At 40.8% G+C, this 12,706-nt stretch overlaps 1 protein-coding gene across 1 annotated transcript in view; it reads right to left on the reverse strand.

Moving 5' to 3' along the window:
- Positions 1–12,706, reverse strand: part of KCTD19 (potassium channel tetramerization domain containing 19) — a 47,021-nt gene that overhangs the window by 26,446 nt on the left and 7,869 nt on the right. The window contains exons 2-4 of the mRNA XM_077831410.1: positions 10,624–10,923; positions 4,698–4,848; positions 2,492–2,683 (exon numbers count right to left, since the gene is read on the reverse strand). Coding sequence (XP_077687536.1) covers positions 2,492–2,683; positions 4,698–4,848; positions 10,624–10,923 — 643 coding nt within the window. The remainder of the gene's footprint in view (positions 1–2,491; positions 2,684–4,697; positions 4,849–10,623; positions 10,924–12,706) is intronic.

The following is a 12,706-nucleotide window of genomic DNA, read 5'->3' on the forward strand; positions in this document are numbered from 1 at the left end:
AAAGAGGCTTTAAAAAGGGGGTGAAATTTATTCCCACCTTAAGATCCATTTATACTGTTCTGGCAGTGTAAAGGGCTCTTGGTGTAAACGAGAATCAGGCCCACCATCCTTCTTCCACATGTTCCACAGCATATTAATGGGATTATTTACAGAAGCAAAAGATATAGGAACATGCCTTAATCCCGTATTTGAGTTTAAGATATTTTAAATTATTATTTTAACTTTGACATTAATATTTTTAAATCTATATTATTGATTGATTTTTAGGTAAGCTTACATTAACATCTACAAATTATTGTATTAATATACAGTATATCATACTAGTTGAGAATTACATTAAAACAAATATAAGCTTTTCTTTTGGTTCAAACTATTCACCATTAGTGTTATATATTCTGAAACCTGCATAACAAGTTTGATTTGCAGTCTAATTGAAATTTGTTCCAGTATATATATATATATATTTTTTTTTCCTTCTATTAAGGCTACAAGCAGTGGTTTAAAAATATTTAGACCATTTTGTCTGTTTCAAAGTAATCTGTATATTTTGACCATATTTTGTGGTATATCTTAATGTTTTTCCTTTTTTCAATAGCTAGTTTGTTCCTTGGATGATGCTTTCAGCACACTGCGAGGCTATGGTTTGTTATAAGTCTCTTTTTTCATCCATATCAAGGGGATGCTATGCTTGGCAATCAGCAGTGGCAGAAAGGATTTAACATTGTCAGGGTATGTCTACATCGCAAACAAAACCCCATGGCAGCAAGTCTCAGACCTGGATCGACTGACCTCCCAGGGCTCATGCTATGGGCTAAAAAGAGCAGTGTAGATGTTCCTGCTTGGACGGGAGCCCAAGCTCTGAAACCCAGTGGGGGTGGGTCTGAGAGCCCGAACGTCTACACTTCTATTTTTAGCCCCGTAGCACAAGCCCCAGGAGCCTGATATATATAGTTGGTACTGGTTTTCCAGTAACATTTGGTATTACAGTTGGGATTTGTAACCTGACCTTTTGCATGTATATACATTTCCAGATGAAGTGAAGAAAGGTACCCCTTTGAATATATATTAATATAGTATCTAAACTTTTCTTTTTATTAAATTTTAGAAAGTTTCACTGGCATTATATATGCTTCATGGAGCATTTTGTGTTCTACAGCCAATTACAGTATAAATATATACAGACACAAACACATACATTTATGGATAATGTTTTAATGTTATCATGAGTCTTGTCTGCATGAGGAAATTACCAGTTGCCAGCAATGGATGTCACCAGTGGCTGCAGCTGAACTAGTTCTAGAAATGGTCTAACTCGGGGTGGCCAACCTAAGCCTGAGAGGGAGCCAGAATTTACCAAAGTACATTGCCAAAGAGCCACAGTAATACGTCAGCAGCTCCCATCAGCTCCCTCCCCTCCCCCCACTCCCAGCGCTTCCCACCCACCGGCAGCCCCACCGATCTGCACCTCCCCCTCCTTCCCTGCCTTTCCCGATCAGCTGTTTTGTGGCATGCAGGAGGCTTGGAGGGGGAGGGGGAGGAGCAAGGGCACGGCAGGCTCAGGGGAGGGGGCAGAAAGGAGTGGCGTGGGGGCAGGGCCTGTGGCAGAGTAAGGGGTTCAGCAGCAAGCACCCCCCAGCACACTGCAAAGTCGGTGCCTATACAAGGAGCCGCATATTAACTTCTGAAGAGCCGCATCTGGCTCCGGAGCCCCAGGTTGGCCACCCCTGGTCTACCTGCAAACAGAGGGAAAAAGCCAGAGAGTGTGAAGTAAACTTGCAGGCAAAGTTGCCTGACAAGTGAAGCTTGTTGCAATGCTACAGAGGCAGTTTCTCTATAGCTCACTGGAGAAGTCGTCTGGTCTGACTAAATTTACCAGGTCTGTAGACTGGGAATCCCATTGCTGAAGCTTAAAATATCCAAGGAAGACTGAAGGGGTATGGATGAGGGACTACAGGCAGGTAGGATGAAGGGTTGGCAAGGGCTGTAGCTAGCAAGCAAGCGAGTACAGTTACTCAGCCTCAACGCCCAGCCTAACTCCCCAATTCCAAGGCCCTCTCTCCATTCCTCCAACTCCCTTACCTCACTCTCTGTGGATTAAGGCGATATCTTTTATTGGACCAACTTCTGCTGGTGAACAAAACGAGCTTTTGATCTTACACAGAGCTCTTCTCCGAGCTTGGGCTTGAAGAAGAGCTCTTTGTATGTTCAAAAGCTTGTCTCATTTACCATCAAAAGTTGGTCCAATAAAATATATTACCTCACCCATCTTGTCTAATATCCTGGGACCAACACGGCTACAACAACGCTGCATACTTAATGCACAGTCAAAGTTTATATTTATTTTCAAAATGTTGTGTGTTTAACATAATACAGATACCAGAATGAAACTGAAGATGTTGAGAGACAGGGGTAGAGTATAATTATTTGTAACTTATTTTGATAGTGCTCAAATGTGCAAGATGCTTTCTAAACAGAAAAGAATGAGGTTTACCTATGAAACGGAACTCACTGCATTCACACTCTATCAGAGCTGCATTCTCCAGGAGCCACAGCAAATTATCATCATTGACTAAAGTAGGGTACTTTCCCACCAAGTCTAATGGCAGAAAACAGTAATGCACTTCCTCTTCTGTATCAAGTAATGGTGTATCCATCAGCCCCAAAGGAGCTTTATCATGTAATCCTAGAGCGAAATCAGAGGATATCAATACACAAACAGGGAAGACTGCCGTTAATTTTGTATTGGAGTTACTTCTATTGGTGGACGGTACAAAGAGTTCTTCTTAGCATGGGTGTTCATGTCTCCTCTCTAAACACAATATGGCACATATCAAAGATTAATAGTGGGAAATAGACTATATAGTTGTTAATGGGGAGTTATCACCTAATGGGTGTGTGTGTGAGACAATTTGGGGGATCTGTTTATGTACAACATATTAATTCTGTTTGACTCTGGGGATTCTCTGTGTGTATTTATGACAGACTGCAAACTCAATTTTGAATGTCGGGCTTGTCTCCCTTCTCTGTTGTCTTTTTACCTTCATTTTGGAATGAAATTTCAAGGGATGGTGACACAGGGTTAACAAAGGAGGGTTGTTAGAGCTTGATAGTCTTCTATTCTATGGAAACACCCTTGGGACAAAGAAGGCAGACTAAGAAAACCGGTCCATCTAGGTAGGCTGCTAACTCAGCAATGGATAACTTGGCATGGGGACTGGATATTACAAAAAGGAGGTTAAATCAGGAGTCACTGGCCATTTTGGAGAGAGGGATAAGAGACCAGTGAGACTTCATGCTCAAAATGAAAAGCCAGTGGAGGAGAGCAGGGAGAGAGGGAACTCCTCTCCTGGACTCCTTAGAAGACTCTGGCTCATATCCCAAAGAACACTCCAGAGTGGTGAGGAATCTCAGGGAGGAAAGGGTGTATAGGTGTTAAGATCTGCATGTCTTTTGTGCTGTATAACATAAAGAGTAATTGTTTTAGAATCCCTTTTGCAAAGTCTGACTGTTACGTCCTTCAACTATGTGTTCCTGGATAGGTAAACTATAACAGAATGTTCACAAGATCGGAGCTCTGGGAAAGGGTGTGATTAAGCACTTGGAGTGTGTTGAGAAATCACCACTGGTACTGGGGGCCTAGGTTAGTTGAACCTAGGCCCCCAGGTTATGAAGGAGTAACAGACAGTGCCTGCAACCAGGAAGTGCACCAGAGAGGCCAAAAAAAAGACACAATGCTGGAACCTCCCCAGACCAAGGGAAACTTAAAAACACACTGTCCAGCATATGGGATGCAGGCACAGCAGCCTGATGTGTGTCCAGCAGGGGGAGCTTTACCAGGGCTGCGAGAGGCTCTATCTAGCAGGGTCTTGCTGGGATTGGTTCTTGGCCCAAAGCTATTCTATATTTTTATCAATAATACAGAAGAAAATATAAAATTGCTGCTAATAAAGTGTGCAGATGACAATTTACCAAGCGTCACAGCAGATTTCCATCACTGACAATTTTTAAATCAAGATTGGATTCTTCTTCTAAACGATCTGCTGTAGGAATTATTTTGGGAAAGTTCTCTGGCCTGCGTTATACCGGAGGGCAGACTAGATGATCACAGCAGTCGCTTCTGGCTTTGGAATCTATAAATCCATGATTGGTAGGGTGGCACATAATGACTAACACCAGTCACTGATCTAGAATGATCTGAATCACTTGATTAACTGGCTACACTTGTCAGATGGGGTACTGATTCCTGGACAGCCGTGTCTAAGAAAAGGACTTAGGGGTCACTGTAGCTAAGCAGCTGAACATGAGCTCCCATGACAATGCTGTGGCAAATGGGGCTGATGTGATCTCTTTACAAGGGAGTATTGAGTAGGGAGGTGGCGTTTCCTCTGTATACAGCATTGGTGAGACCCATACTGGATATTGCACCCAGGTAGATGCATGCCTGCCTGGATGCACACACCAAAATCCCCCATTGCATGTGCACGTAACTAAATGTGCAGCTTTCCTTTCATATAATCAGTCGTCTGGAAGTTGAGCATGTGCATGCAAAGCATAACATTTTAAGGACCTTCAGATTCTAAAGTATTTTAAAAATCCTAGTCTTGGCTGAACACAAGTGGGTGCTTATGACCTACAGAGTGTGCTGAGTAATTTAAAACACCAGGTACATCCACAGAGAGGAGGACTGGGACATTTACCTGTAAATGCTGGGCTTTTAATAGGAAACTCTGAAGGCTTGCTGATACATTTTTGCGTTCTCCAGTAATTCATAGATGCTCTTTCAGCTATTGGTATATCTGCAGGTCGCACTCGCAGATTATGTTTCCCTTCCTTCAAATTGTCTAAAGTCTGTTAAGATATAGAAATGTTATTGACTATTTTAAATGCAAATAAAATAGTTCAAAACATAAAAGCCACAGATGATACTCTAATGCATGGTGAACAGCCCTTTGCAGCCATAAAAAAATGTCATGGAATATTGTACAATAAGTATGCAATAGCTTCTATGGGTGTTAACAGATCCAAACTTAGAATGTCCCTATTTTCTGTAGAAATAAGAATGGCAGGTGGATTTTCATAGGAACGTGTAATCTAATGAGAACCCTCATATATTCCAAAAAGTGTATTTGAGTCGACATGCCTAGCCCTGTGACGGTACAGTACAGCCAACATTCACAGTTTTATCACAAATCTTACAAATATTTTTGGAAGGGAGAGGAGGATAAAGGCTTTTAGGAATTTCTGATTTCTACCTTTAAGGTTGTGAAGTTTGGCCCTTACTCCAGTTACTGTCAGTGGGACTGAGCAGGGATGCAGAGAATAAACAGGGGGCGGGAGTGGGGAGCAGTAAGGAAACTGAGGGAGAAAGTGGAATAGGCAGTGATCTACTCTGCCTGGGTAGGGCAGGGGATAGGATTGTAGCTCCCACACACCAGGCAGGAGGAGGGTAGAATAAGGCAAATCCCCTTCAAGTAGCTAACAGCGAGGCCTACATTTTTGTGTGTACATTTAAAGTTGAACTTTGAAAACAAGATGGTCACACACAAAGTGAGGGTAAGCAACTTCTCCCTCGAGATGAAAATCAAAAGACAGGTGAAAAGCAATGTGCTATATTAGTTTTTAAAACTCTCATAAATCTCTCCTGTTTGTTGTCTAACTCATGAATGTTGAACACTTTGATTTGGCAATGTTAGCATAGAAAATGAGATATAAACAGGCCCAACACAAAGGCCGAAGGACCTGCTGGGCTCTGATGACATCATGAAGGTAGGTTATTGGAATTAAGGGATCAGGAAGGGGAGTAAATGTTTGGCTTCATATAAAAAGTGCCCTGGTGCTAGTAGTAAATAGTATCTTACATTCAAAACTTTTTGTTTGACCCAAACACTTTTTTTGTTTTAAGATAGCGACCTTCATGTCTGTGATTGCGTGACCAGAGAGATTGAAGTGTTCTCCGACTGGTTTATGACAAATCAGATGTCAAGAATTATAACATTCATAAACCAGTCGGAGAACACTTCAATCTCTCTGGTCACGCAATCACAGACATGAAGGTCGCTATCTTAAAACAAAAAAACTTCAAATCCAGACTCCAGCGAGAAACTGCTGAATTGGAATTCATTTGCAAATTGGATACTATTAATTTAGGCTTAAATAGAGACTGGGAGTGGCTAAGTCATTATGCAAGGTAGCCTATTTCCTCTTGTTTTTTTCCTACCCCCCCCCCCCAGATGTTCTGGTTTAACTTGGATTTAAACTTGGAGAGTGGTCAGTTTGGATGAGCTATTACCAGCAGGAGAGTGAGTCTGTGTGTGTATGGGGGTGGGTTTTTGGAGGGGGGTGAGGGAGTGAGAGAACCTGGATTTGTGCAGGAATGGCCTAACTTCATTATCATGCACATTGTGTAAAGAGTTGTCACTTTGGATGGGCTATCACCAGCAGGAGAGTGAATTTGTGTCGGGGGGTGGAGGGTGAGAAAACCTGGATTTGTGCTGGAAATGGCCTAACCTGATGATTACTTTAGATAAGCTATTACCAGCAGGACAGTGGGGTGGGAGGAGGTATTGTTTCATATTCTCTGTGTATATATAAAGTCTGCTGCAGTTTCCACGGTATGCATCTGATGAAGTGAGCTGTAGCTCACGAAAGCTCATGCTCAAATAAATTGGTTAGTCTCTAAGGTGCCACAAGTACTCCTTTTCTAGTAGCTAATTATTAGCCCTAACCACTAAGCTAACCTAAAGCTGACTTTTGCTTACAGTGTGGGTTGAGTATCAATTTGGATACCTAGGCCATGGCATAAGCTACATACTGGTAAATACTGATTATTTATTTATTCAATATTTGTATGGTATTTATTAATTATTTTTATTATTATCCTCAGGTATCCCATAGACAAAATATGGAGGCAGTCTTGAACATGAAGCACTCCTCAACTGTATCTTATGAACAATGCATTATTTGCCAGCAAGTGAAAAAGGACAGTGTTGTTGCTTTTAGTGAACAGGGATTGGCTATAATACAAGAGGCAAACAATACAAGACAGAAACTCCGGGATTTCCAAAGCAGGGATGCAACTGATAATCTTCTGCCAGCTCTTCAATCTGAATGCAGGCAATCATTATTTTGGCATAAAAACCGTTATGCAATGTGCACAGGTAAAGGTCAAATTAGCAGACTTGGAAATCCATTGAAGGTACTTCGTCACCCAGTCAGGATGAACTGCAAACCCAGTCTTGTGTTACAATCATCAAAACTTTGACAGTACTTCAGAGCAAGTTCCCCACAGTGTACTGGAGTCTTTGCATTTTCTGCCAGGGTGAAAGTTCCAAACAAAAACTTTCTTCTGTAAAAACTGTTGAGAGCGAAGGCATATTTAGGCCTTAACAGAAGCCTGCTTTGGATTTTATGTGTCTGTTCTGATAACATTTAACAGCATAAACCTAAGTAGAACTATGTATATTAAGAAAATGCAGACTAATCGTGTTTAGTGTTGCGCGTGTGTAAGAAATTGCAGAGTAATCGTATCTATGAAAACAAGAAAAGATACAGTAACTATAAAACTAGAAAAGACCAGTTTGGACTAACACTAATCTTGTACTGAGAGAGGAGGAGAGATAACATGGAAATGAGAGACTAATAGGTATGTATAAGAAAAGAAAAGTTATAAATAAATGTGTGGAACAACGAGAAGCTGATGCTGTATTGTCTGGTGCTGGAGGCAAACTGTGATCGTCCTGCTAAGCTTCAGAGCTTCTCACTTGTGAGTGTAACTGATCACTATTCTGAGTGTTTTGCCTTAATAAATATTCGTTAGACCCATCTACTGAGTAAGTGAACCTCAGTCCGACAACATTCAAAATGAACAAACAAATCCGTGAGGCACCAAAGTATGAACATGAGCTCTGTGTATGCACAGTGGGTGTAAGGAACCTTATAGCCTAAGAAGGGAAATACCACCCTAACTGCTAGAAGCATCTCTTCAGAAAAGTAACAAAAAGTAAGAATGAAGGTATTGACTTGCCAGTAGTCTGAATTAGTACTGGGTTAAAACACTGCAGAAAAAGGCAGTTTGAACCTTTTATGGACTCCTTACAGTTTTCTCTCAAGTGAAGCCAGTGGAGAGGTCCACATTCATTTGTAAGCCATCTGGCAACCTTTAACACCCCCCCCCCCATATTCTACATCTTGATAGTGCTTACGAGTTCACTGTCTTACATGATCAACCTGCTTCAGAGAGACAAACATTATTAGTGCCTTTCAAATTCCACCATATCCCTTTCTCTAAACCAGTGGTTTTCAACCTTTTTTCCATTTGCAGACCCCTAAAATGGAGGTAAAAGCCCTTTGGAAATACAACTTGTGGTCTGCGGACCCTTACCATAGAGTCTTAGATTGAAAACTGACTGAACAGAATTCAACTATAAATGTTGCACATGCTCTGCACGGAATTTGACGCCACATGAGAAAGGGTGCTAAACTGTGGGCTTCTATGGTAATGACAACACTTCTGGGTTTTGACCTGATAGGGGAGGGTATTCACATACTTTGATTGATCAGAAAAATGGAATGCCTTTTCTGGGATTTGAAACTTTATTTTCATAGTCACTTTTTGCAGATCCCTTAGACATAGTCTGTGGACCCCCAAGGGTCCAGGAACCACAGGCTGAAAACCTCTGCTCTAAACTCTTAAGACAGGGCAGGAGAAGAAAATGTATCAACTATTACAATATACAAGACTGAGCTGGAAGATGAATTTCTCTCAGTGATCATGTAGCACTGAAATTACGCTCAGATATACTTGCTCATCCCAGCTAAATGTCAGTGAGGAAGAGGCACTAGACTGTGTGCCAAACAGTGATTACCAATGTTCCCTCTAATTTTTGACAGTCCATGTGCGCAAATTGTTGTGCTTCTGTGCAAATGTTTCTGCGCGCGGTGTTTCGCTGTGTGCGTAGGGTTTAGGATCTGTGTGCGTGGGTACGGGAGGTAGAGGAAGTTGAGGTAGGGGACGTTGAAGAAATTGATGATAACAAGGAGGAGGAAGAGGACACAGAAGATGACATTGCACAAGTACATGAAGATAAGACATTGGAATCACATATGCAGTGTTGTTGGAACTGTGTTGGTCCCAGTATATTAAAGAGAGACAAGGTGGGTGAGGTGATATCTTCTGTTGGATCAATTTGTGCTGATGACAGAGCAAGCTTTTGAGCTTACACACACCTCTTCTTTAGGTCTGGAGCGCTCTATGTAAGCGCAGAAGCTTACAATACAGAAGTTGGTCCAACAGACATCCATCTTGTCTCTAATATCCTGGGACCAACATGGCACAACAACACTGCATAGACAGATACTATGTAAGGAATTAGGTATATACACTGAAAATGTGTTCTTAGATTCTGTATCAAGGTATAAGTCACCAGCAGACATGAAGAAACAAGTTTTCTGTCAGACAAAAGATGTTTATTTATCTCTCAGTCAGATTTAAATTAAGCATTGTAAGCTAATAAAATGGATGCCCATTTACATATGAAGTTATCAAAGAGGTTGGAAGTCAACAGGGCAGAAGCACAAAAGGAAAACTAACTACAGTACATACAATGAACTTTAGGGATATAAGAAGAAGGCAAACAAGACACCCCCTTATCCTGCACGTAGGAAGTAAATGGGCAGTGCATTTACACTCATGAAAACGGGATCTCAGCCAACCTTGGCTGAAGATACAGTAAAAGACATTCATTGGGTGAGATAAATGTCTTTAGACAGGAGGTTAACCTGTTTGTTAAGTTTAGTCTCTAGAAAGTGTGTTATAATTTTGTTTCCAATATCCTTACTCACTATAACTTGAATCTTTGATAATAAACTTCTCCTTGTTTTCCCTATAATATATTTAAGTGCTGTGATATTAAGCAAGGTACTTCAGCTTCTGAGTTGAATCACACAAGCTGGTAGGTACACTGTTCCCTTAGGTACAGCAGACCTGGTATTTCTATCAGTGTTCAGTGGGAAAAGGGCTGGACACTACAGAAGAATGCTTCAAAGGTGCTTGAGGACTGGGGTGCACCTATTGCTAACCTGCAAGACAAGCTAAGGGCTGGCAGAGTCCAGAGGAAAGCGTGTGAGTGGTTACGTTGATGGTGTCAGGGAGCTGATACCGGGTTAAGCACAAGCAAGAGTCTCTCAAGCTAGATGCAGGGAGCAAGCAGGTTATTCACAGTCCTGGGTACCCTGAAAACCATCACACGCTCACTGGAAGTTTTAAAGAACAGGTTGGACAAACATCTGTTAGAGATGATCTAGATTTACTTGGTCCTGCCTCAGTGCAGGGGCTGGAATAGATGACCTCTTAAGAACCCTTCCAGCCCTATGTTTCTATGGATCTGTGTTTTTAATATGAGTACAGATCTTTCAATGGCCTCTGATGGAAAGGTCAAATGTCATATTCGGGTTTTATTTCTGTACTCAGCAGCCCATAATGAATAAGTGTATATTGAAATTAATTGTTAGGCATCCATTCCAAGCATCTATATATTCACACATACTCTGAAATCTTTATATGGTCATTATTATTTATGAATTAACAAAAGCTGTATAAAAGTAATACATAACATCACACTGTACCTGCAATAAAGGTGTCAGCTGCAAAATTAATGCTTGTTCATACAACAAGTTCAATTCAGCACAGCTGGAAAAAGACAACTTTGAGGTATGCAGATAATAATGGACATGCCTAAAGGTGAATCCATCTCTGTCGATGAATAGTCTTGGGTTTTCAGACGGAACCAGGGAAGAAGATTCTTTCCAAAGCAGAGATTCTGGAAACTGAGCAATTTTACTTTTAGGAATAGAGAAATGCCAGCCGCCAACATTAAAATGAATTGAGTCCTCTTCTGTAGATTCATTAACTATCTCTGGTTCCTTCTAATTAAAAAAGAAAATCATATCAATAGGCTAGAGTGAATAGGTAAGTTCTGAAGCAGGGTCTTATAATAATTTATTTTAAATGCCAGTGGTCTTTACATTTGATTTCCTATTCAGTGGCAGCACACTTAGTACACATTTTGGGCCTGATGAAAGAAGTATGCATATGACCAATTACCTTACCTACACAATCACTTGTGCATACAAACACCATATTTCACACAAGTATGGTAACTGTGCATGCAAATTAGGCACACAATACATAATTCGAAAGTCAGGTCCAAAATGCATAGTGAGTTTGTTACCATTGAATGAAAAGTAAAATTTAAAGAATAATATCATTTGTAGATGCGCAAATAAAATTGAGCATCTAGTAAGTACTTACATGTCTGACAACAATGGGCCTGACTATAATCACTTACACTGGTGTTTGACAGACCTGTAACTCAGTTGGCTTCAGTAAAGTTCAGTGATTTATATTAATGTGAGATCAGCCTGGCCCCAGTGTGTGTAGTAGCAGAAAACACATAGCAGTAAAATCCAAAATAGAACAGCACTAATAAGGTACTATCCTAAACAACTCTGAATAACACATGAATGCATCTTACAACTATCACAGAAAAATATTTTGTTCCTATCTAGAAATGCATATATGAACTATTATTATGGAATGTTCAATCACAATTCTGATTATTTCATAAGGGGCCAGGGGGGGAAGGGGGGCGGATTGCCTGGGTACCCTAATTGTGAATTTCCAGAGGTTAACACATTTGGATTTCTTTTAAGGTGAACTTTAACCCTGAAGTACCTGTATTTTAATGCTTGTTTTTGAGATAATTACAACATCCCTGTAAAGTTTTTACTCTAATTTCTCATATATACACTTAACATTAACTAATGCCTTCTTAAGATCATTTTAACTAGAAATTTCAGATGAAAATTTATATATCTTAAATTTATATCCATATGGCAAATTTCTTTAATCAAGAAAGACTAAAGTTAGACCATGTCTACATTATGATATGAGGCTGGTAAAACTGTGTCACTCAGGGGTGTGAAAAATCCCCCCCTCTTGTGCAACACAGTTAAACCGACCTAACCCCCAGTGTAGATAGCGCTAAGTCAATGGGAGGGCTTCTCTTGACAACATAGCTAACGCCTATCGGGGAGGTGGAATACCTCTGCCAATGGGAGAAGCCCTCCTGTAGGCATAGGAAGCATCTTTCCTGAAGCCCTACAGCAGCTATTCCTGGGGGAATTCTGCACCAAAAATTTCAAAATTGTATGGAATTGGAATTGTATGAATTGGAATTCTGCACACAATATTTTAAAATTCTGCAAAATGCTGCACATTTACTTGTCAAAATAACACAATATAATCCTGCCAGTTTCAATTAGTTTGGTAATTTGTTTCAAATTACCCGTCAGCAAGTATGTCTGTAACAAAACAGGCAACAAAAAAGATTCGGGAAATGTTTTTTGAAAAATTGAATCCTGACTAGGCATATTAATACAGAACTTAGAGTAATAGTTCATTTAAACTACAATACAAAAACGTATTTCCTGCACCCCTCAGAAGCAGTGCAAAGCCTTGGGGAGTCAGGGGTAATGGAGGAGCTGAGGGAGAGGGAAGTAACTGCTGGGAAGGAGTCTGAGAATGAACCTGGAGGGTTGTTGGGTGTGGGTGGTAGAATTGTGGCACAGGTTTTTTGGTGGGGAGGGATTGTTAGGGAGTTGGGGAGCCTTCCCCATGCAGACCCTGGCTGACCCCTAGCCTCTCCCA

This window comes from Eretmochelys imbricata, chromosome 12 (assembly GCF_965152235.1).
Source record: "Eretmochelys imbricata isolate rEreImb1 chromosome 12, rEreImb1.hap1, whole genome shotgun sequence".
NCBI classification, from domain to species: Eukaryota; Metazoa; Chordata; order Testudines; family Cheloniidae; genus Eretmochelys; species Eretmochelys imbricata.